The 24,884-nt window shown below is 41.7% G+C and overlaps 1 protein-coding gene across 7 annotated transcripts in view; it reads left to right on the top strand.

Moving 5' to 3' along the window:
• Nucleotides 1–24,884, top strand: part of LOC117269845 (ras-specific guanine nucleotide-releasing factor RalGPS1) — a 345,328-nt gene that overhangs the window by 232,815 nt on the left and 87,629 nt on the right. For all 7 annotated transcript variants that reach the window (XR_013488122.1, XR_013488120.1, XR_013488121.1 and 4 more), the window contains 3 exons: nt 9,538–9,675; nt 11,517–11,610; nt 13,962–14,029. Coding sequence is in view for 4 of the 7 variants with exons in the window: in XM_078161979.1 (XP_078018105.1) it covers nt 9,538–9,675; nt 11,517–11,610; nt 13,962–14,029 (300 nt within the window). In the remaining 3 variants the exon portion in view is untranslated. The remainder of the gene's footprint in view (nt 1–9,537; nt 9,676–11,516; nt 11,611–13,961; nt 14,030–24,884) is intronic.

Here is a 24,884-nt window from a genome sequence, read left to right as displayed (position 1 = left end):
TTTTCCTCACTCTGGATTTACTTCTTTCATTCGGACCCGGCACCATTGCGCAACAACTTCATGGCCGCATTGTTTACTCCAGAGATCAGCTGATCGCGCTGAGGCGGCCGGAACATCGGAGATACAAGCTGAATTGTGGAGGAATACACACAGAGGATGCAGGGGAGGAAGTAAACAGCGGCGGAAAAAAGCAGGGTTGAGACAACGGAGGATTATGGAGAAGAGAAGATATAAGCTGACGAGCTGACAGCGGTCCTCAGGAGTCAGAAGGAGTACCGGGAATGTAGTCTGATGTGCTTCACTGAGACATGGCTTCACCAGGACATTCCCGACAACAACGTCTCAATCAGCGGCTTTCAGACTGTTCGGGCCGACCGGGACTGCACCGAGCGCCCTAAGCGCAAAGGAGGGGGGCTTGCTGTTCTAGTAAATAACTGATGGTGCAGTCCTGACCATATTTCTATTAAGGAACGTATCTGTTGCCCGGACATTGAACTGTTTGCTGTTGGACTCAGGCCGTATTAGTTGCCCAGGGAGTTTTCACATGCCATTATTGTAACTGTTTACATCCCCCCCTCTGCTAACCCGACGTCGGCATGTGACGTCATTCACTCCACCATAGCCCGCCTGCAAACTAAACACCCGAGTGCCTTCATAGCTATCTTGGGTGACTTCAACCATGTCACCATGGAAACAACATTGCCCACATTTACACAGTATGTGGGCTGCCCTACCAGAGAAGAGAGAACACTGGACTTGCTGTATGCAAACGCCAAAGATGCATACAGCTGCTGCCCCTCCCCCCTCTGGGTAGGTCAGACCACAATCTGGTGCACCTCAACCCCTGCTATGTACCACTAGTCAAGAGCCAGCCTGCAACCATGAGGACAGTGAGGAGATGGTCGGAGGAGACTTATGAGACACTGCAGGGCTGTTTTGGGGTGACAGACTGGCAGGCACTCTGTGAGCCACATGGGGAGGACATCGACGGGCTCACAGAATGCATCACGGACTACATCAGCTTCTGTGTGGACTCCACTGTCCCAGCCAGGACTGTCCATTGTTATCCAAATAACAAACCGTGGGTAACAAAGGACATCAAAGCCATCCTCAACTCAAAGAAGAGGGCCTTCAGAGCTGGTAACAGGGAGGAGGTGAGAACAATACAGGGGGAGCTGAAGATGAAGATAAGGGGGGCTAAGGAGAGGTACAGGAGGAAGCTGGAGAGGAAACTCCAGCAGAACGACATGAGAAAGGTCTGGAGTAGAATGAGAACCATCACTGGCTTCAGGACCAACAACCACAGTGGAGTTGAAGGCAGCATGGACAGGGCCAATGAACTAAATCTGTTTTTTAACAGATTTGACACTGCTGGACCTGCCCATCCCCCCCGTCTCTTCTGCTGTCTGTCTTGGTCTTCCATCTCCCACTCCGCCCTCCCCCACTCCTCCCTCTCAAACCTCAACACCCTCCTGCTTGAGACAGTATGTGCGCTTGCAACGCTGTGTGTCAGACAGAGTGGTCAGCAATACCGGGGCCCCGCAGGGGACTGTCCTCTCTCCCTTCCTCTTCACCCTCTACACCACGGACTTCAGCTATTGCACTGAGACCTGCCATCTTCAGAAGTTTTCTGATGACTCTGCTATAGTTGGATGTATCACCAAGGGTGATGAGGATGAGTACAGGGCTGTTTTGGATAAGTTTGTCACATGGTGTGAGCAGAACCATCTGCAGCTCAACGTGGCAAAAACAAAGGAACTGACTGTGGATCTGAGGAGGACCAAGACACCGGTGACCCCTGTTTCCATCCAGGGGGTCAGTGTGGACATTGTGGAGAGCTATAAGTACCTGGGGGTACACATTGACAATAAACTGGACTGGGTTAAGAACACTGATGCTCTCTACAGGAAGGCCCAGAGCCGTCTCTATTTTCTGAGGCGACTGAGGTCTTTCAACATCTGCCGGACTATGCACAGGATTTTCTATGAGTCTGTGGTGGCCAGTGCTATCCTCTGTGCTGTTGTGTGCTGGGGCAGCAGGCTGAGGGTGGCGGACGCCAACAGACTCAACAAACTGATCCGCAAGGCCAGTGACGTTGTGGGAACGGAGTGTGACTCTCTGATGGTGGTGTCAGAGAGGAGGATGCTGTCTAAGCTACGAACTATCTTGGACAATGTCTCACACCCACTCCACCATGTGCTGGTCAGGCACAAGAGTACTTTCAGTGGGAGACTCATACCACCAAGATGTACCACTGAGCACCACAGGAAATCATTCCTGCCTGTGGCCATCAAACTTGTGCAATAACCCCATTTCACCCTGACTGTATATATTCTGTTTGTGTAAATAATCTTGTTCAGCTTACAATATATATATATATATATTTACGTTTATGTTTGTTAATAATTCCTGTTTATTTAACTATATATTTGTAAATACTATTGTTTAAATTTCTTATATTTTCACGTATCTTTCCTCTCTTGCAAGGAGCGCCTGTAACATAAATAATTTCCTCTCGGGGATCAATAAAGTATTTCTGATTCTGATTCTGATTCTTCCTGCCCACCTTGAGACTGCAGGTATAGTGTACAGCTTTTGAGCAGCAATGTTTAGAGCAAAGCAGCCAATTTTTCTAATGCTCATTTTTTTCGCTGCTACATCCATATTAGCTGCATTGTCTACAGTGATGGCAACAACTTTTTCCTTCATATTGAACTTATCAAGAATATCCCCTATCTCCTCAGCTATTACAAGCCCTGTCTGTGATGTGTAGACTGCCCTGGTATGCAGGAATTTCTCCTTCATGGCACCCTGTCTAGGGGCGGCACGGTGGTGTGGTGGTTAGCACTGTCACCTCACAGCAAGAGGGTTGCCGGTTCGATCCCGGGTGTGGGAGACCTTCTGTGTGGAGTTTGCATGTTCTCCCCGTGTCAGCGTGGGTTCTCTCCGGGCACTCCGTCTTCCTCCCACAGTCCAAAGACATGCAGATTGAGGACTAGGTTAATTGATAACTCTAAATTGTCTGTAGGTGTGAATGTGAGCATGAGTGGTTGTCTGTCTCTATGCGTCAGCCCTGCATTAGTCTGGCGACCTGTCCAGGGTGTACCCTGCCTCTCGCCCGATGTCAGCAGGGATAGGCTCCAGCCCCCCTGCGACCCTCAAGAGGATGAAGCGGTTAGAAGATGAATGAATGAATGGCACCCTCTCTCACAAAGTGGACTGAAACAGTCCTGTGGTCCTGTGCCACACTGGTCCAGCCATCCACAGTCACAGCCACATTTTTTTTATTTATTTTTTTTAATATATTTTATTAATCCCCTAGGGGGGATTCAATTTTTCACTCTGTTGTCAATTACACACAGGTCCGAACACACATATGCACAAACTGGACCTATACATGCACTAAGTGGAGAGATGTCAGAGTGGGCTGCCCATGACAGGCGAATGTCCCCCTCAATGTATATGGTGACTACGGCCCTGTCTGGATGCGCAAAGGTGAAGTACGCTGGTCTTGTCATACAAAGTTTGACGAGTGTCAACTAGACAATATGGAGATGTTTGCATCTTGAAAGCCGGACTACAAATGTGGATAGACAGGGAGAAACACACTCAAGCCTAAGACGTGGTAAGATACGATATTCCTCACTATATGAAGTGACTGATAACAAGATGGATTGTAAAGAAATTCGTCAGGTTTTTATTTTGGAGACAATCAATCTGTATTTATAGCAGGGAATGACAGCATAATGATGTGTGTGGTATCACTGGAAAGCTCTAGTCCTGCGCTTTCATGTGATATGCGTGGCATTTCTGTGCGACCCTGCATTCGCGAGTAATCCATCTAAGAGGAATGTGTGTGCAAAGCTGCATGAAAGCTCTGTTATTCATGATTTTAGTGTAACTTTATCATTTTTTTTTTGCTGTGAAAACAGTGGACTACCGACAAGTGCTTGGTCTTGTCTGAAAGCTACGATTCCGCTGTTTCACGTGATGTGCATGGCTTCTCGCTGGAGAAAATCAATAGAGAAGAACAGGTGTGAATTTGGATGCACTATGCGTCGTTCGGGCCCATAGACCAAAGTTTGGTACCAAGCTCTAGTCCTGCCCTATGTCAACCATTCTGGGTGGGTCCGATCCCTGAGCAGCTGGGCCATCTGTGCTGCTCAGCGTTCATGGAGTGCAGTTAGCTTCTTCAGCCAGTATGTATGGATCCCATACGCCCTTCCAGTATGTTTCCATCTCAGCTCTTGGTGGGTCTGACCTGCTGTTTCCCTGCCACTGAGAGAACAACTGTAACTGATTACAATTACATTTATTTTATACTTTAATTACTTCAGTCCATTACATGTAAGTAATTAATCCTCAACACTGCTCTTACCTTAGTCTTTGGCAGTGGCTGGGTCATTGGATGTTGTCTTCCATACAGGCTGTTGTTTTACGGTTGAGCTTATTCATATCTTCCTTTACCTGGAGCTCTTGGATCTCTGGGTCCACCACTCTGTAGAAGTATGCGCTTGTAGCATCCTCTTGGCTAGTTAAGTGGACTTCCTGAGCAGCGCATTTTGGCCCAAATGGTTTACTTTTTGCAAAGAGTTCCATACAAATTGTTTGAATCTGGTCTTTCAAATCAGTAGACAGAGAGTAAATTATTTTGTGCGGCATGTGTGATTTTGATTCCATTTTGTCTAAAGTGTCAGTTCTTGTGAGCGCCAACAGTTTAGATTTGGCTGTTGTCAAGATTTGCTTAGCTGCCTCCATAGCACCAGAGCTGGTTTCTAGAAGCATCTTCTGAGGTGAGTTTGCTATTTTGCAGGCCACTTCTGCAGTTCTTAAGCATTTTTTCTCCTCACAAGACGTGGAAAAGTGTTTGTTTTTCTCACCACAGCAGATCTTAGTGTTGTTACTGTTGATGACTAGCTTTTAGAAGCAGTGGCTACTCCAAAATGTTTCATTTGGGTGGCCAGATGGGGTCACTGAAAATCTTTGGGTGGTATGAATTCTGTTATGTTGCTCAAGGATATAGGCTAGCTTAAAACTATGTTAGTATGGAGAATTAAGGAATCATATACTGATAAACTTTGTTTTCTCTTGTTGCAGTTATATACATATGATATGATGTGTGTTATGGCTTCTATTTCCATGTCGATGCCCAGCAGACATTTCAACATGCTTTGCAAGTGAAACGATAAACAGATCAGAATGATGATTTGCATTATTTACTGTGTTTAATAGATGTTTATTGTAGAAGGTTGATTTCCATGGTCCAGTCTTACAATACAAGTGATGGTGTTCTGACAATATTTACAGGTAACAACAAAAAAAAATGAAACAAACAAAGCAATTGAAAAACTGTGTGCTGGTGTCTTCCTGAGTTGACTAAATGTGACACCTTCCTAATTATCCCAAGTCTGCAGGTAAATCAAGGCTTCAAAATAAGAACAATTACAAAAATAAATGGAAAAAAATCTATTTCTCACCTAACCATTATACATAAACCAAGGCATAAATAAAATACACATTGGGTTCAGTTACCAAATAATAATACACATAAAAATGGCTCAGACAATGTGCATAGACTATTAATAGTACAGATAACATTTTGAGTTCCACAACAGTCATGTTATATATACCATACATGTGATTTTTTTTTTTTTAACAGGCAGGTTGTCCTTTTCTACAAAGACAGATTTTGTTGTCAGTGGAAACACCGCTGACTGTAGGACGGTATCTTCCAGGGAAATACACTAATGACATTAATGAATTCATCTGTTTAACCCTGTTTTACCATACAGGAAAGATCTTCAAAGGCGCAGTGTGGGTGTGCTCCTCAGAGAGTCCTTTTTATGAATGCACATTCCTCACCATGTTCTTTCTGGTCTTTTCCAAAGCCCTGTTAAAATATTATGTCTGCCCCAATTTTTCATATCCTATGATAGCCATAATGCTCCTCTATCCACTTAATGTTTTTAGAAAAGAAAAAAATAATCCATGTCTTCCATGTCTGAATATCAGTGTATGTGTGAATTGCCTCGAACATTGCCTCTGTCTGTTCTAGCCTTTGTTTATGGTTCAAAAGAAAAAGCATTGATGTAAAACAGAGTGATTTCAACTGTTTTTAGGCTGTTATGGAAAGAACTTTCCATAGCTAGCGCAGTAGCCTTTATTTTCTTGCATCTAGTCAAAAAGAAACATTAGAATATAAACCATCACTATAAGACACCATCAAACTGAGATAAAATATGCTAAACTAATTATAAACATGATTGCTGTCTGAAAAGTATCAAACACATGGACATGGACTATGCAAAGCCTGGTTATCTATAATGTTTCACAGCAGGAGAGAGTGATACATTGGGTGGTGAATTATGAATCAGTAGTACACCAGGAAAAACAAATATTAAACTCTTATTACCTGCACTGTTACATTAGTGTTTGTATATTTGCCTTTGGGCAGTCAAATTCTACGAAGAAGCAAACATACATGTTGGGAGGTTTTGACAAGAGTTAGGCTTCCATCAAGCCATGACTGTGCTGAAGTGAAAGCACAGTGACTCTCAGGAAGAGGCCAATCCATGCTTAATGTCATGGGCTGGTTAATGTGGAGGTTAACACTCAAGTGTTGGAAACATGTGATCCATAACAGTAAGGCAGTGTTAATTTAGGGACTGCCATATGTCAACACAACCCATTTAATCACTTATACAACCCAGATCAAGATGCTTAAACATTTTAAAGCCCTTCTCAGAATAGAGGCTGCTACTAGCTTTATGCCCCACAGTGTAATCTTGCCTGTGGTGTCTGCAACCACTGAAGTATAACTAATGTTCATCCTTGGACTTTAATGGAACACTGACATTTTGGAAAATAACCAATTTGTTGTGTGGATGAGAATGAAATCTCTATGGGGATTAGATTTTCCCAGTCCTGCACAATGTAAAAAAGGGCACACTGTTATTTTAGCAGGGCTGGATTATTCTGAAGGGGAGCCTTCTAAAAGAGCAGAGGAAAAATATTGTCCTGTCCATTTATGTTGATAAATCCAAATTATTTCCCATTTGTTTCACCAATGTAGTGTGGGGGGGAAGGGGGTGGGGGGGAGGGGGGGGGGGGTTTGTACACTATCACTGGGGTGAAATTGATTTATATTATGTTAAGATTTGATTTATATTATGTCAAGCCAGCTTGAACCATTTTAAGCTGAAATCTGCAAAGGATCAAGACCTTTGACGGATCACAACACCTGCATAAAAATAAATAACAGGCTTTGCAACCATCAGAAAGACTCTCATTCATTTATGTCCAAATCTGTGCTGGGTCAAACTCTTCTATGGTAACACTGTTCACCCCTATTGATCAAGTGCAGAAACATTTTGCGGACATGCTTTAGTGGTTTAAAAAAAACAAACAAACAAAAATGAGTTTGGTGATGTTTGGACAAGCTGACATTGATTAACGGCCAAATTTTGTGTCTAAAGCTCATGCACTTGTATGGAACTGGTGGCACTCCCTAGGGAGTGGTTTCAAAATAATTTTACACTTGTCATTCAACATTGTAGAGGAACATGTCCTGAAAATTTTGTAATGATTATACAAACAATTTCTGAATTATAGTCCTATTTTGTGGCATGTCACATCCATTTATTTTGCATTTGCAGCATCACTGTAGTGTTGATTTTGAATAAAACTTTCAGGGTTTGTTTTAGGTACTTATGTGTATATATCCTGCAAGTTTCGTGATGATTGGCTCAAGGGTTGAGGAGGTAAGTCTATATATGTATTGATCAGCACCCTGTCAAAGTTTGTTGTTTAATATCTTTGAAAAACAATGAGACATTAACAAGATTTTGATAACTTTTCAGAAACTTAGTCCAAGTAATCCACAGAAAATTTTACACACATGGTTCAACATTATTATCTAAAATATCAAGCATGTTTTGTTTCTGTTTTGGACAAACAGTTTTTGATTTATTGTCTAATCTGTGTTATGCCTCACCCTTTTTTATATTTGTCACCCCCAGTGGTCATTTTGAATGGAACTTTCAAGGTTTGTTGGTAGTACATATGTAGACATTTACTGCAGGTGTTGTGATGACTGGCACAACAGTATCTTCAATATGCAATGAGATATCAAAAAGCTTTTGATACCTTGTGATGAGCTAATGATCCATAGAAAATTGGTACCTACGGTGGAAAATCTAATAGGCGGACCTTAATGGTTATTGAGGCTTTTTGTGTTGCACATTGAGCTGGACTGGACTGAAACTGTCAAGTTTCAAGTAAATCCAGCAAACAGTGTAGGTGTTATAACTGTTCTAAATTAACCTTTAATTATAGTGCCCCCTTTCACGTCGATTGGGGTCATATTTCTTGGGCAGCATTTGCACAACTTCCAATCACTGGTGAACATTTGTGTACATGTGTCTGACATGTACAGTACCATCTCACAGGAATATGTGAAAACACTTCTGATGATAAAAAATAATTCATAGAAAAACAAGAGGGGTTTATTTCAGCCCTTCAGGTTTGAAACCCCTAAAAATGTGTTACAGATGTACTGTAAAAAATACACATCTATGAGTAAAATCATTGATTTGTTAATTCAGAAATTCCCAATTAATAGAAAGTTTTTATATTGCAGAAGAAAAGGATAACAGGAGCGCTGCTGGTGTCCCCCAAACCACCGGTGCTCATGGAAGGGTTAAAAAATCCAGAAGGCATAAAGAATCAAAGTTCAGGCACTCAGGTCGGTTTGGAAAAATTAAAAAGCCTTTTTTTAATGGGCAAGAGTCATTAAAAACACCAAGGCGTGTCGGCTTGTGCCTTCCTCAGGGTGTATGAAGACGAGAACAAACAAAGCAATTGAATTGCTTTGTTTGCTCTCTTGTCTTCACACAGCAAATCACTAGCCCATTAAATAAAGGCTTTTTAATTTTTCCAAACCAACCTGAGTGCCTGGACTTTGATTCTTTATGCCTTCTTAATAGAAAGTTTTGTTGCGTATTTTTGGAAGCCCCACTTTTCAAGGATGGCAATGTCTGTCAGTTTGTCCATCCAACACAAATGTACTGTATCTTAAAAAAAAAAAAAAAACAAGTGTCCAGATTGTCAAGACATTTAGCATGAATATTCTAGATCTTCTTGCTCCACCATCAGGTTAAATATTTCTCCTTGGCCGATGTTTTCATTCATGACATGGTGTCTAGAAAACTAATGGCCAGATTTCCTTTACATTTTCTTTGTATTCATGATCCTCAGATAATGACTTCCTTTGGAGCCTCCTTTGAACCAAAATGCAAACTCTGCATGTTTGCACATGAGGCAGATAAAAAATCTAAAATTGCAGATCGTGTCTTCCAAAGCAGTGCCAAAACTACTCTAAAAGCCAAATATTCTTACACTGAAATTAATGTGTGTGTTTGATTTGAATAATTATTTTTGCCAGGATGTCATTCCATAAGCAGGAATTTTGTCAAAGCAAAGCTATTGTCATTGCTGGGATTTAGTTAGTGATTTGCTATCTTGTGTTATGTCTTCTAGGAATATACCTGTTGGACATGATCTACATTGACTCAGCCTATCCTGCATCAGACAGTATCATAGAGACAGAGCAACGGACCAATCAGATGAACAACCTTCTGAGGGTCATCTCCGACCTGCAGATGTCATGTAACTATGGTAGGAAACAAATAACAATATCTACATTATCTAGTGGAATAGCTTTGTTACTTGCTTGCTAGAGTTATTTGATAGTATTATTATTATTATTATTATTATTAATATCATTACTTGTTCAAGCCCAGAGGGCTGAAACCCTTTTGTTTTTGCATAAATTTGTCATTATTGATATAACTGCAAGCAGTGATTCCAGTCCAAGCCAGCATGGACTGTAAAATCTTGAACGTTGCAAAGGATCAAGAATTATTTAGTAATAATAATGATGACAATAATAATAATAATGGTAATAATGATGACAATAATAATGATGATAATTATAATAATTATATTAATAATAATAATAATAATAATAATGGTATTTTGGTAGCATATATGTCATAAGTAAATATTAGTATATGGCAGTATATGTATGTGACAATTATAGTCATATTTGTATAATAATAGTAGAAGTAGAAGATTTGGGAGGGGTCCAGAGAGAACTACAGAGTCAGACATTGTTTTTGCATATTCACACACCGACTTGACATTTATTTTTGACAACTCCGATTGGCGTAACCAGATGTTATTACCGCTGACGTGAATAACAATGTTACTGAATCTATGTTTATCCTTAGCCAGCAGCTTTAAATTTGATTCAATGTCACCTGCTTTGGAGCCAGAGCTTGGAATTTGACTAGTGGTCTGCAAAGAGTTTGCAAAAGTATGATTTAGAGAAAACTGAGTTGCAAAATCATACATTTTTAGAGCAGAAGACCACTGGAGCAAAGATGCAGATACAATTGAGAGATTTATATGGTGAGAGAATTTTACCTCTAAGCCAAGCCTTTCTTGAAATAACTGTGAAAACATAAACTTGATTGTTATAGCAACACCATGATGTCAATAGGTGTGATTTTTTTATGCCTGAGTAGCGGGTGGAATTTGCAAACAACCTGCCATTTTGGTAAGTTTTTGTTGTACGGTTTTTGTTGCAGGAAGACTTTTAGCAGAGAAAAATAAGAAGAAGAAGAATCAGAGCAAAATCATTTGCTTTCTTGCTTTTTGGTCCCTTAATTAAAGATACGTGTAAATCAGTTTTGATTTGAAGTCAAAATGTTATTTCTACATGTAAAGATATATTTGTAAATTGTCAAATTTGTCTTACAAATATCTTATTTTTGCATTTCAACATGTCAAAGTAACATGTCATTTTTGCTAAACTAACACTAAATTGCTATTAGTCACTCTTATTGATTAAATGTTAAAAGGGCTTGAAATAATATCTCCAAAACCCTGCTACTCACACCAAAACAATCTAGATTGATAATTAGCACTACAGGTCAGAGGAAAAATACAAGTTTTTTATTTGGGGGTGAACTTTTCCTTTAAGTAGACCGATGCAGGAGTATTGTCCTCACGTTAGCAGTTTTACAGATATCTGATTGCCCATTTATACATGACTTCCAGCAACGTACAATAATTCCTTTTTTGTTATCTGCATTTTATATTCCACTGTTTGGGGTTTTTTTCTGCTCAGTCTTTTGCTCTTTTTTAACTGCACACTGAGGAAAGTATAGTCAAAACATCTGTGCATTATTTTCCCCTATGCTCAACATAGAAACATGGCATCCTGATGTGGGTGTGTAACCCTCTTTTGCATTTAGTGATATTTGAATTCACCAAAGTGATGAGGGCTGTATATCATTTTAGTGGACATCCAGAGCTATTATCACTGAGTCGGTATCTGTATATAGATTCTTCTTTGTTTCCCTTGGTCAAAATGATCAAGCAAATCTTGCACATACTATATGTGATCTGTCAGTTTGAGTGTTTTATCTAACCTTCCAACCTTTTTTCTTCAGATTACTTGGTGACTCTGCCACATGTCCAGAAGTATCTGTTATCAGTTCGCTATATAGAGGAACTCCAGAAGTTTGTAGAGGATGACAACTTCAAGTAAGTCTCATCTCAGTGTCCACCTTGGTCACGACACAAGCTTTTCTCCAACACACGCAAACATGGAAGTGGGTTTGAAATTGACCAGGGTCAATGCACAGGAAGCAGGATTAAAAACCACAGCAAATGGTTCTGTTTCTCCATAGGGATTTCATTCAGCAGGGGCTGATGACTTTCTCAGGCAGCATCTGAGATCCTCTGCTTGCAAATAGGTTTGGCTGACTGCCACAGCTAATGACAGTTTGGATTTAGTACTTGATGTTTGGGGTGGGGCATTATTTGGGGGCTCTGGTTATACTTGGTCTATTTATTTAGTCTTACTGTTTTCAGACTGCAGGTTCAAGTGGGATATAATGTATTTTAAAATATGAATAAAATATGAATGAGGATAGTGATAGTGAGATACAGTTGCATTTGTAGTAGTGATGAAACATCAAAAAACAGAGACAAAACGAGCATCAGATGGATTGTATTGATAATAAATACGCCACAATAATATAAATAACCAGTGCCAATTAATCAGTCAGTGAGAATGTGTGTGTGTGGGCAGGGCATAAGCACATGCAGCAAGCAGCAGCAGTGACCCACCGTCCGACGTGAGGACGGAAACAGAGGGCTGGGTGGGTATGAAGCACCTGCCATAGCAGGCGAACATGCCATTTGCGGTCATTTGACTTGACCAGTGGACTTCACTAAAGGCTGATTGGCTGGGGAAACAGGTGACATGCTTTATGTTCTAAAACTTGAGTCCAGCTCAGACCAGCCAGTTCACACCGCTGCAACTTTTTTCTGCAACATTTAAAATAGTTTCATCTGGTCACCAATCTTTGTTCTAAAAAGAGCTTATGGTGCCCCCATTATGTTTAAAAGGGCCCCACTTGGTCCAGAGGGTATAAAAGTTGGTTATAAAACAAGTCCAGCAGCAGTTGTAAACTTTGGCCTCCACGAGTGCAAACTACATGTTATTCCTGTGGTCTAAGACAGTCCAAAAACATGAACATCTCATTTATGATCTGGTCAAGTAAAGCTTTGAGTTACTCCATAGACAATGAATGGTGAGCTATGTTCAAGATGACACTGAGAGCATTCAAGGGAATGTTCTGAGTATATAGGTACATTATCTGTTTCAGAGCGGGGAACACTACAATAGAAAGATCATTTATATAAAAAATAAAACAAACATTCTTGGGGTCCATATAATTCGTCTTCATTCATTGACTACGGAGCAGCTCCAGACTTTATACCCTATGACATCGCAAGTTTGAGACTTCCTTTTCTGGTTTCTGACTTTGAGAGAGAAGAGCTCGTGTTAACAAATATTGATTAAAGTTTCCTGGGCCATGGATATAATATATTGAAATTCTTATTTTAGATGGTCTTCTCTAATTTTTAGGAAGAATTTTCCTGATGTTAAGTCATCAAAATTGTGAGGTCTTTTTAACTTCCTCCTGTGAGACTAATTCTCTAATGTTGCAGCGGTCTAAAATGTGCAAGCGGAGAGAGTCAAAAAGCCCTTGGGGAGCTGTAAAATGACCAGAGCCTTTTTAGAGGGCATCATTAACCTGCACACACTGAGATTAGTCAGATAGAAAATACACTCTCCAGCCTTGAACGCTTGAATTTAAGTTGAAATACGAGAGGATATTTTCTGCAGAACATGTTTGCAGGGGACTCCCCAGAGGCTGTTGTCAGCTCTGTCAGTAAATGAAGTGCTAAATCCAGAGTCACTGTGAGGTTACTGACTACATCCAACATGATGAAGGCACCAGTGAAAAGCAATAACTGACAATGTGTTGCACCATTTTTCATTGTTAGACGTGATCAAGTGGTTAAATAGTAACCCTACGTCAATAGGATCAGTTAGTACTGTAGTTGTAAGTTTTACTTTTGAGATTACTTTTTTTTTGCTTAAGTGAGTTTTATTTTATCTCAAGTTAGTTTTGTTTGATGTTAAAAAAAATTTGTTTGATTAAAGTGGCATAAAACTAACTCCACAGATATGGATTGAAACTATAACTACAACTTTACTGGTTTGCGGAGGCAAACAACCGCCAGAAAAAAAAATATTAATAAAAGAAAATAATAATATAATATAAATTAATAATAAATAGAAGCTGCTGTAAAAAGGTCGGTAATGGACTTTTGTGAAATCTTCAGATACACTGTTAGCTGACCAAGGACAAAGTTTAGACTTGTATGTTCCGCATCATTTTCTGTAATTAAACTGCTGGAATTGATATCACAGCTGTGAGTGTGTAATGGATTTATGTCTGGACACTTCTAATTTCTGACACACTAATTGGGGAGCAGCAATGTGCTGGTGTGTCTGATAGATAGAATTTGTGTTCTAGGCTGTCTCTGAAGATTGAACCTGGCAACAGTTCCCCTCGCATTGCTTCTTCTAAAGAAGACCTGGCAGGTAAGACACACATTTTAGAGCTACACTGATGCAATAGTCTCCCGGTAGTTTGCCCTTTTTTGAATGCCAGGTGTTTATTTGAATTACTTAATCATTTTTATTTGCATAATTAGAATAAAATACATTTTATAAGGTTTTTGTTAGAGCACTAAAATGTTTCCAGACAGCATCACACTGATATCACATACACTGAAAAAGTCAGGACAGTTAATCGTATGTAGCTTTTCCGTAATCATTGGTAAAGTTACAATTATCCATCAGCTGTAGCATATAACAAAAATTGGACAAAAAGTTTGAGGAGACAAACATTATTACATAAGTCATTATTTAAATGACTGTATGATACATTTTGTTCATTTTCTTATCAGAGCTAGAGGATCTTGGCTCTTTCCTACCTTAGCAAAGATACATTTTTGTCTAACATTGCCTGCATTGAAGAAGCATTTATGTATTTTTCTATATGGTACATGATTGGACTGTTTACAGTGATTTTAAATGTATTTTGCCCAAAGAGGCAACCACAGCTATGTTGCTGGCGGCACAGACTGTGAAACCCTGAGCAGCAGAGAAACCCTACTGCTAGGAATGTCCTGACCAAGTGTTTTTGACCCTGATCTCAATCTGAGTCACTTAATATTGAGTATCTGCTGATACTGAGTCCTTATCTGATACTTCTATTTTTCTAGGTAATACAGCTGCACAGTGCACACTTCAAGCACACTGAAGTTATTCAAATTTTATGCTTGGGAACTGAATAGCTATATAGTGAATTAAGGAAAACAAATCCCTGCATCCAAGCCGTTCCTTATTGTTTAATTATTTAATGATTTATTTATCAAAAAATAAGTAAACAGGTAAAAATAGCAAACCCTCCCTTTAATCTTTTTGAACTTGTTACTGTCTTGAGGGAATGTCTTTGTTCCTGTAAGAGACTGTTCTCCAGTGTTTGTTGCCTCTGTTCAGCCTTTGCATGAGTTACCTGAATGAACTGTGTTCCACTGACTATTTTTATCATCTGTACATCTTTAGCAAGGATTTGGCTACATGAATGAAATACTCTCATTGCTTTTTCACTCTCAGAGCTTTTGTTGCACTTTGCAGTGGTGTGGTGAGTGCAGTTGTCGTCAGTTCTGCACTTCTATCTCACCTCCACCCACAGTGAAACACCATGAGCCATTAACACAAGAGACTTTCACACTGAGCTGAAACGAGTGCTCATAATTTTGTGCAAAAAACATTAATAAACAGTCATATAGTCTCATACTGCATTTTTGCTGTTGTTTATGGCCTTTAGTGTTCCTCCGCGGGCAGTACTCTGCCCCTGCTTGCACACACTCACAGTAGCTCAGCAGAGTGGAGCAGAGTAAGACAGCAGGAGAGTCGGGGATAACTGCACTCCCCATGTATCTGTATGAAAGCTTTGTGAGTAAAAACATTTGTGTGATAATTGACATAAAAACAAGGATTGGATCCTCTATAGACCTCAGTATAGCCAATCCCGATCAGTTAAAATATTCCTTGATTGGCTGTGATACCAGTCTTTGTGATCAGATACGGACATCTGAACGTACTGCTGTTAGACAATCAAATATCTCACGACAGGTCAACCGTTGCAGACTCGATACCAAACTGTCTTAGAACAAACTGGAAGCGAAGCACTACACAGACAAAGCAAGAATGAGGATGTTAGGGTGGCATTCATCACCGACTTAAGAGGCTTGAAAACAAACTCCCCCTGCCTACTTCCCAGCTCTACAAGCAGACCTTGACAGAAAAGACTGATGAGCTGTTGGCCAATACCCACTTCCTGCACAAGTATTGGAGCACCTCTGTGTTAGCGATCACTGAGACTTGACTTAACAGTGAGATTGATTCCATTGAGGTGGAGCCTTCAGGCTTCTCAGCACTCAGGACTGACCGAGACCCCAACATCATTGGGCTCGCAAGTTGGCATCTGTCTCCTCATCAGGAACAAGTGGTGTTGGAGAGTTGTGGTGAGAGAATACCTGTGTACCCTTGACACTGAGCTGCTGTGTGTCTCCCTCAAACATTTCCATCTGTCCAGGGAGAACTCTCCTCACTGTTACCACTGTGGTCTGTGCTCTGTCTATAAGAGGTTGCCAGAGAGGGAGCCTCAAAGAATGGCTGTCAAGGTGTAGAACGATGACAGCATAATGACTTTATAACCCTAATATTAACAATAAGGTTATAGCAGTGCCTGACTGTATGTATTTCTTTGTAATACCCACTGAGACCTTTTTAGTTTATCCTAATGATCAGCCTTGGGTGTCTAACAGATTAAAGAAATTTATACTTCAGAAGAAAAAAAGCCTAAAGAAACCAGGACGAAACAGCTAGAATGGGCACACAGAGACAAAAAAGAGAACTACAACTGGACAAGCACAGCTACAAACAAAAGTTAGAGGCTGACTACCAGCAATCCAAGAAAGGCATGGCAGGGAATTAGAACCATGACCAATGTTTCACGCAGTTGCAGGGGACTATACCTACCTTTGTTCTGCCCAGTCCTCTTGTCCCCCTTACACCCCACTTTACTATAAAGGAATCGCAAGTCCTTCAACTCTGTAGAGGCTGTTGCGATGGCCTATGCTGTTGTGAGCATTTATACTTGTGTGGTTGTGTGTGCGCATATGTGTGCGGTTTCTCCTTACTTGTCCTTCATCAGTGTGTATAATGTAGAACCTGGGTGTTGTGGCTGGTTGAATAACAGTCCCTTGTTTCTCCTCTCTTGGGAGCCACACATTTTGACCGGACTGCAGTGGTGGTGGGCTCGATATGATGCTTGATCAAGCAGCATCAGGGTCTCTGCTCTGTCCAAGGCTCACTAAATTCAGACCAGACTGTCAAACTAGGCAGTGCTGATCAAATCAGAATCAAGATTTGGTCACTGCATTGTTCATTTCCCACCACAAATGTTTTAAAAAACACATTTTAGTGTACTGTAAGAGAGACAGTATGTGACCAGAGTGCCATTTTTGTTCTCTTTGAAAACAGACCAAGCAACATCACAGCTTGCATGTGCTTCACAGCACTACGTTACACGTTTCATTGCTCTGATTGGTTGTAAATGGACCTGCACTTTTATAGCGTCTTTCTAGTCATCCTACCACTCAAAGCGCTTTTTACACGAGTCACAGTCACCCATTCACTCACACGTTCATGTGGCCGAGGCTACCTTACAAGGTGCCACCTGCTACTCAGTTTTTAACACACTCATACACCGATCGAAACATCATCTGGAGCAATTTCGGCTTCAGTATCTTGCTCAAGGATACTTCTACATGTGGACTGGAGGAGCTGGGGATCGAACAGTTGATCTACCTCTGAGCCACAGCCGTCGTTAGTCTATCCAGTTGTGAACAGAGGCGTCTCACAAAGAGTCTTCTCCTTCAGAAATACATTATACCCTGGCTCTCTCTCAACCCTTCAATCATTTCATCAAAGTAACTTAACTTATTACATCAGATTAGTTTATAAACTGGGCAGTAAAGGTGAAAAAAATGTCTGGAAATAGGCTTTAACAAAACAAGGCATTCCTGCAGGGTGAAAGGATGCAGTGCAACAGAATGAGGTAACACTTTAAGATAAGGTACACAAAATTAGAGTAGTTACTGAGGAACTAATGGGGAACTAATGAGGAACTAATGAGGAACAATTGAGTAGTTACTGAGGAACTAAGGTACACAAAATTAGAGTAGTTACTGAGGAACGAATGAGGAACTAATGAGGAACTAATGAGTAGTTACTGAGGAACTAAGGTACACAAAATTAGAGTAGTTAATGAGGAACAAATGAGTAGTTACTGAGGAACTTAGCTACACAAAATTTGAGTAGTTACTGAGGAACTAATGAGGAACTAATGTGTAGTTACTGAGGAACTAAGGTACACAAAATTAGAGTAGTTAATGAGGAACTAATGATGTCAGTTCTTCAGAAACCCCTGATCAAATTTCAGAGGAGTAGTTACTGAGGAACTAATGAGGAACTAACTATTAGTTAATGGTCAGTTCTTCATTAACTCATGATCAAATTTCAGTTAATCACGACTTAATAATTAGTGAACTAGTTACTTCATCAGTGCAGAATCATTACTCAATAACCTGTCCATTGGTTAACCTTTTTATGTCTTAAAGTGACACATAATGAGTAGTCTTTCATTACTTCATAATCATCTTTACAATTAATTCCTTCACAAAAAATCAAACAGCAGGATTCTTGAGAAGAGTTTTATTAATTATTTTCAGACCACATACACATTAATATGACCATCCATGTTATTCTGTACGATGATGCTTTAAAGGGGAACTAATGTTTTTTTCAACCTGGGCTCTATTTTCCAATCTACTTTTGTCTAAATGAGTGATAGGATGTTCAATATTTGAAATGTCTCCAGTACGAAGCTAGGGCTGACCTGCCTGCAGCCCGTGAGCGCTCGCTATATTAAATAATAGGGCACTCAGACAGCGTCAAACAACGTCCAAATATGTCCACTAAAAGTGCATTTTTTTCACACGGATCGGCTTGGATTGTTAGTATAATTATCCGACAACATAACGGAAAGGAGAAATGAACATCTGTGTTTACCTTAAGCTCGATTCGGACATGTTCCTCTGCCCGTTGCAATTTTAGTATATGTGCTGTATATGTGTATAAGTAACACTGCTCCCTCTCTCTCTCCTTGTCCTCTTCAATTTCAATGAGCTCTGCATCTGTGTATGTCCGTGTACTCTGTGTTCAAATAAATACAGGCAGTCATCAAATTCAAATGGCTCATCCAGATCCCATGGTCAAAATCGGGAAAAATTCAGACATGTTTGTTGTGGCAGGTCAAAACACTCACTCAGAGAGTGAAAATCTGGCTCTGAAATCTCACATCTCGCGAGATTTGAGTTGTTGCAGGAAGTAACCGCAGGAGTGACCTTACCAAACGCGAGGAGTTACTCTGTTTTGAGTAGTCATGGCTGAATTTTGACCCGATTTTGACCAAAGTCACTGTACTTAAGCACATAAAAAGGTTAACTAATGGACAGGTTATTGAGTAATGATTCTGTACTGATGGAGTAACTAGTTCACTAATCATTAAGTCTTGATTAACTCCTCTATGAAATTTGACCATGAGTTAATGAAGAACTGACCATTAACGAATAGTTAGTTCCTCATTAGTTCCATAGTAACTACTCCTCTGAAATTTGATCAGGGGCTACTGAAGAGCTGACCATTAACTAATAGTTCATCTTTAGTTCCTCTGTAACTACTCTAATTTTGTGTACCTTAGTTCCTCAGTAACTACTCATTCATTCCTCATTAGTTCCTCATTCATTCCTCGTTAGTTCCTCATTAGTTCCTCAGTAACTACTCTAATTGTGTGTACCTTAGTTCCTCAGTAACTACTCATTAGTTCCTCATTAGTTTCTCAGTAACTACACTAATTTTGTGTACCTTATTGTAAAGTGTTACCCAGAATGAATGTTAAATTCTACACATAAACTTTTTACCAAGGTCAAGTTCAAGTTTATTGTCATACACATCAAAAGAGTACAGTGTACAGTCAATGTAATGAAATACATTATACCCTGGCTCTCTCTCAGCCCTTTAAACCTATAAATAATACAATAAGTAAAAATGCATACCCTGAGAATAAAACAATAGCAACATAGAATTAAAACAATAGCAGCATGTAATGAAACATAAATAATCCACCGCATCCATAGTCCTTAAAGGAATACGCCGACGACTTGGGAGTTATGCCCTTTCTCTATCATTTTCATATTGAGACAACATGATCAATGTCTTTTTTGTGTCTGTATGTCCAGTGGCTGGGTCTCAGCGGTTAGCACTGCGGCTTAGCTTAGCAAATACAATTGAAGTCTATAGGGGGTCAGTAGCCTACTCGTAAAAGTGAACAAATAAACATTACAGAAACCCTGAAGCTGGTATTTTTATACGTGCATTTAAAATAAACATGTTAACATTAATTCGAAAAATGAGAGTCCTTTTTAGTAATTTTAGAAGAAGTTTGATACACGGAACTATAGTGTGATTTCGCCCTGCACGGAGGGATACACCAGTGAGCAACAGCTGCAGCTGGCTCTGGGACAGGTACACTAGGTCACTCGGTAAAAGCAAGAGACGACACGGACGATCATAAAGCGACAGGGTTTCCGCTACATGTAATTGATCGTGGCGCACCGCCAAGGCAAAATAAAAGCTGCCACACCTTCAGAATGTTGATTTTTTTTTTTTTAGATGTTAAAACAATGTAAAGTATATTTTATGAATGTATATATGTATATATATTTATATATATATATATATATAGCCTATATTTGCGCACATATGCTTACCATAATCAGAGTTTGAAATGCTAATTTAAATATTGAAATGTTATGTGACACTATGCTGCAATTAACTTTGAAAAATGGAGTCATCACCTGCGTGTCTGGCTGTACTGTGGCGCGCTCAAGAGTGGAGGGGAGGCAAAGAGACGACAGTCCGAAGTAGAGGGAGAGAAAAGGGTGAGAGAAGGGTAGCCTACCTAAGCAAGGTTAAGTTTGATTCATCTTTTGTTAAAGCCTGTGAAAATGACCATAATGTTAACGTTAACGCTCCCGCTGTCTCTTCCTGTCACGTTCATCACACTGTCATCATCTGAGCAAACGGCACTGAACTTCCAGTTCAGCAGCGCAGGTCTTCAGTAGTCGGGGACACACCTTGTCCGGGCCTGCTGCTTTCCTGGGGTGAAGCTTCCTCAGCTGTCCTCTGAGCTGGTCCACAGTGATGTATGGAGGAGGTTGTGTTGAGGTGGGGGAGGAGGAGGAGGGGGGTGCTGCTGTGATGTCTGGGGGGAGGTGTGCTGAGGGAAGAAGGAGAGATGCCTGCAGTGAGGGAGAGGGGGTGTGTGTGTGGGGGGTGGGGGGGGCATGGGCTGGTTGAACTGGTTGAAGAAGTTGTTAAGTTCGTTCGCCTTCTCCATTGTCCCCCCTACGACTCTGGTCTTTGTGTTATGGCCTGTGATGGTTTTCACACCTTCCCAGACCTCCCTCATGTTGTTGTCTTTCAGCTTCTGCTCCACCTTTGTCCTGTAGCTGTCCTTTGCTTCCCTAACGCAGGGTTTCACCTCCTGCTGTGCTGCCTTCATCGCCTCCTTGTCTCTGCTCCTGAAGGTGGCCTTCTTCCTGTTGAGGACAGCTTTGACTTCCCGCGTTACCCATGGTTTGTTATTAGGGTAACAGCAGACAGTCCTGGTAGGGGAGACCACATCTGCACAGAAGTTAAGGTAATCCGTCAGACAGTGTGTCAGCCCCTCTATGTTCTCACCGTGCGGGTTGATCAGCTCATCCCAGACCAGACCATGGTGTTGTAGCAGTCTCTCAGGGCACCTTCCATTTCAGGGGACCACCTCTTGATGGAGCGAGTGGTTACCAGCTGCCTTTGGACCAGGGGGGTGTACTGTGGCTGTGGGTGGACCAGGTTGTGGTCAGACCTCCCTAGAGGGGGGAGGGGTGTGACTCTGTATGCATCCCTCACATTAACATACAGCAAGTCGATTGTCCTGTTGTTTCTTGTTGGACAGTCCACAACCTGGTGGAAAGCAGCCAAAGTAGAGTCCAAAGTTGCATGATTAAAATCCCCAGAAATGATCATAAATGCCTCAGGGTGCTGTGTCTGCAGCCTTGCTGTGACGGAGTGAATCTTCTCACATGCAGTGGCTGCGTCCGCTCTCGGAGGGATGTAAACACAGATGGTGATCACGTGACTAAGCTCCCTCGGCAGATAATATGGCCACAGGCTAATGGCTAGTAGCTTAAGGTCCCGGCGACACAATACCTTTATGGAGATATGTCCTGGGTTACACCAGCGGTTGTTAACATACATGATGAGTCCCCCACCTTTGGTTTTCCTGCATGCTTTAGTGTCTCTGTCAGCTCTCACAGCAGTGAATCCCAGCAGGTCCACGTTAGCGTCCGGTACGAGGTGGGTTAGCCACGTCTCCGTAAAGATAAACAAGCTGCTCTCATGGTAAATCCGCTGGTTGTTCAGTGCGGACAGCTCGTTGATCTTGTTCGGCAGCGAGTTCACATTCCCCATGATCACGGAGGGAATCAATGGTTTGTAGCGCCTCCGATTGTCCGCTAGCCTAGCCTTTAGCTTAGCCCCGGTGTTGCAGCCCCTGGGTCTCCTCCTCAACTCTGCCGGGATGGGGTGTCGTATCCTGGCTCGTCCCTTTGTTTTCAGAGCCAGTAGTTCCTCTCTTGAATAAGTGAGAAAACTGGCTCCTGGTGGCGTTGGAAAGTTATGTATATGGAAAGTATGTATAAAACACACAATGTCTTCGTGAGAAGAGCAGAGAGGTAGCAAAGATAGGAAAAAAGAGTTAAAAAAGAGCTAAAACTGGAGAGCTACTGGAGAGGCAGCCGTCTCCCACAGCGCCAGACTAAGACAGGGACTCGGTGAAACTTAACTTCTCATCACTTTGTGTAATATGGATGGAAAATGGCTTAAATGAGTCCGGCAGGCCTGGCCCATCCCTCTAACTGTAATTATGAGCCCGAGCCTGGTTTAAACCCGACATTTTCTTTAAGGATACGAACGTGGACATTGAAGGCTGATGGCCAATTTCCACCAGATGCGTGGTGGTTGCGTCTCCGCTCCGGCACAGCAGCGGAGCCGATAGGATTCAATTCTAGTCAATGTGTGTGTTTCCACCGGCTGCGGCTGTGCTGCGTTCCGGCTCCGTCTCAGCTCCAGCACTCTGGAGCCCTCCGCAACAGATACGCAGGACTTCTATTTTTGCTGGACGCCGGAGCACAATGCAGCAATTCAGCACAGAGCAGATCTTGCGGGGCAGGAAGTTGTGCACAGAAACACAATAAAACATCCGGGTAATTTTCAAAATAAAATACACAGTGTTCATGGCGGATCATATTTCCCTGCACTACACCTTAAAAACTACATAATGGGCAGAGGCAGGCCTGAAGTCAACAGGTCAGAGGTTTTCAGACGTCATTTCACCCCGTGAACACCATGGACGAGGAGATATTAATCATGGCAGTGCACCGAGATGTCTTCCGGCGGAGCTGCACCGCACTGCACAGCAAATGCAGCCGGTGGGTATTGACGGACGGCGGAGCACGCAGCGGATAATCAGTGCTGCCGTTCCGCAACGGACACACATCCAGTGGAAATCCGGCGTGACTCTCATCTTTCTTTGCATGGCAAGCCTTCATCATGTGCCTCTGAAATGTCGAGGTCCTCGTCTTTTTGCTGTCATATACCAGCATCGTGCTGTACTTGGTACACTCGTTGTCACCGTCAACAACACATATGTGCACGGCCAGTGGCACCGTCAAGGGGGGGCCATTTATTAATTTGCGACACCTGCTACCTGTTTACCACGCCCCCCCTCCAGACAACCTGGTCAGTGTAAGAGCACATTCAAGATCAACAGTATTCGACACACTTTTAATTGTTTTTATGTGTAGGTGAGGACAGACCTGAGGAACAGGCAGCATCAATGGGCCATCTCATACAACAGAGCCTTTGAGCTCTTTTTCAAAAAATCAAGAAAAATAAAGTGCTCTCAACCAGGCTGCAAACTGTGCCATTAGATTAGGCTACAGTTGTGTATATAGTTGTGTAGTGAACAAATATTGTATTAATAAAAACATTCAGTGTTAAGTTGTCATAATTTCACATCATTACCCCCGTCCCCACCCGTCATCGCCGGAGCCCTCCCCCACAGTTTAAAAAAATCCTGGAGGAAACCCTGAGCGATATTACTCACTCGACTGAAAGCTGTCCATCAGCTCCTGCAGGCCTGGGGCGTTTTTTCCAGTTTATCTTAGGAACATGAATGTTTCAGTCACGCCAGGATTAGTGATTGCTGCAAAGTTTTCACTCCTTGTGATGCACTCTCTATGGCGGTTTTCCTCCTGATGATGATGATATATCTCTAGCCTCCCCAACGATGGTAGCACCAAATCCCATTCTGTGCAGCAAAATGATTCCACCTCCGTGGGCATAGGTTGGCAAGCCCCGCAGCTACACCACCAATCCTCCCCTGACCTCCGTTTCCCCTCGGCCCCTTGCTGTTCCGCTGCCTCGGAGGATTCAGCCTCTCTTCTCGCCCGCTCACCATCCAACACCTGGAGTTCCTCATATTCCGGCTCAAACAGGTATGGCTCTACTATACTATAGTCTGGGAGGTATTGTTAGGCTGAATAAACAACTGAGTTTTGTTTACAGGCTATGTCTGTGCCTGTGCCTGCTCACTGGTGTATCCCTCCGTGCAGGACATAAACACACTATACTTCTGTGTATCAAACTTCTTCTAAAACGACTAAAAAGGACTCTCGTTTTTCGAATTAATGTTTAAACACGTTTGTTTTAAATGCACGTGCAGAAATGCCAGCTTCAGGGTTTCTGTAACGTTTATTTGTTCACTTTTACGAGTAGGCTACTGACCCCCTATAGACTTTAATTGTATTCGCTAAGCTAAGCCGCAATGCTAACCGCTGAGACCCAGCCACTGGACGTACAGACACAAAAATGATATCGATCATGTTGTCTCAATATGAAAATGATAGAGAAAGGGCATAACTCCCAAATCGTCGGTGTATTCCTTTAAGTGCTACTGTTCAGTAGTCTGACTGTCTGGGGGTAAAATCCTTTAGGCAAGGAGGTCTGAGCCCTGCTCTGAGTCTGGCAGTCGTAAATGACTGCGGAATACATAGAGATAGAGGCTTGGTCGCGCCATCTTGTTTCCATTAGAAGCTGTCCAGAAAGAATATATTTGAATGTAACCCCTTTGTAATCACCAACATCGTGATTAATA

Source organism: Epinephelus lanceolatus, chromosome 19, assembly GCF_041903045.1.
Source record: "Epinephelus lanceolatus isolate andai-2023 chromosome 19, ASM4190304v1, whole genome shotgun sequence".
NCBI classification, from domain to species: Eukaryota; Metazoa; Chordata; class Actinopteri; order Perciformes; family Serranidae; genus Epinephelus; species Epinephelus lanceolatus.
The sequence above is the reverse complement of the archived record's forward strand: the minus strand, read 5'-3'. Positions and strand labels throughout refer to the sequence as shown.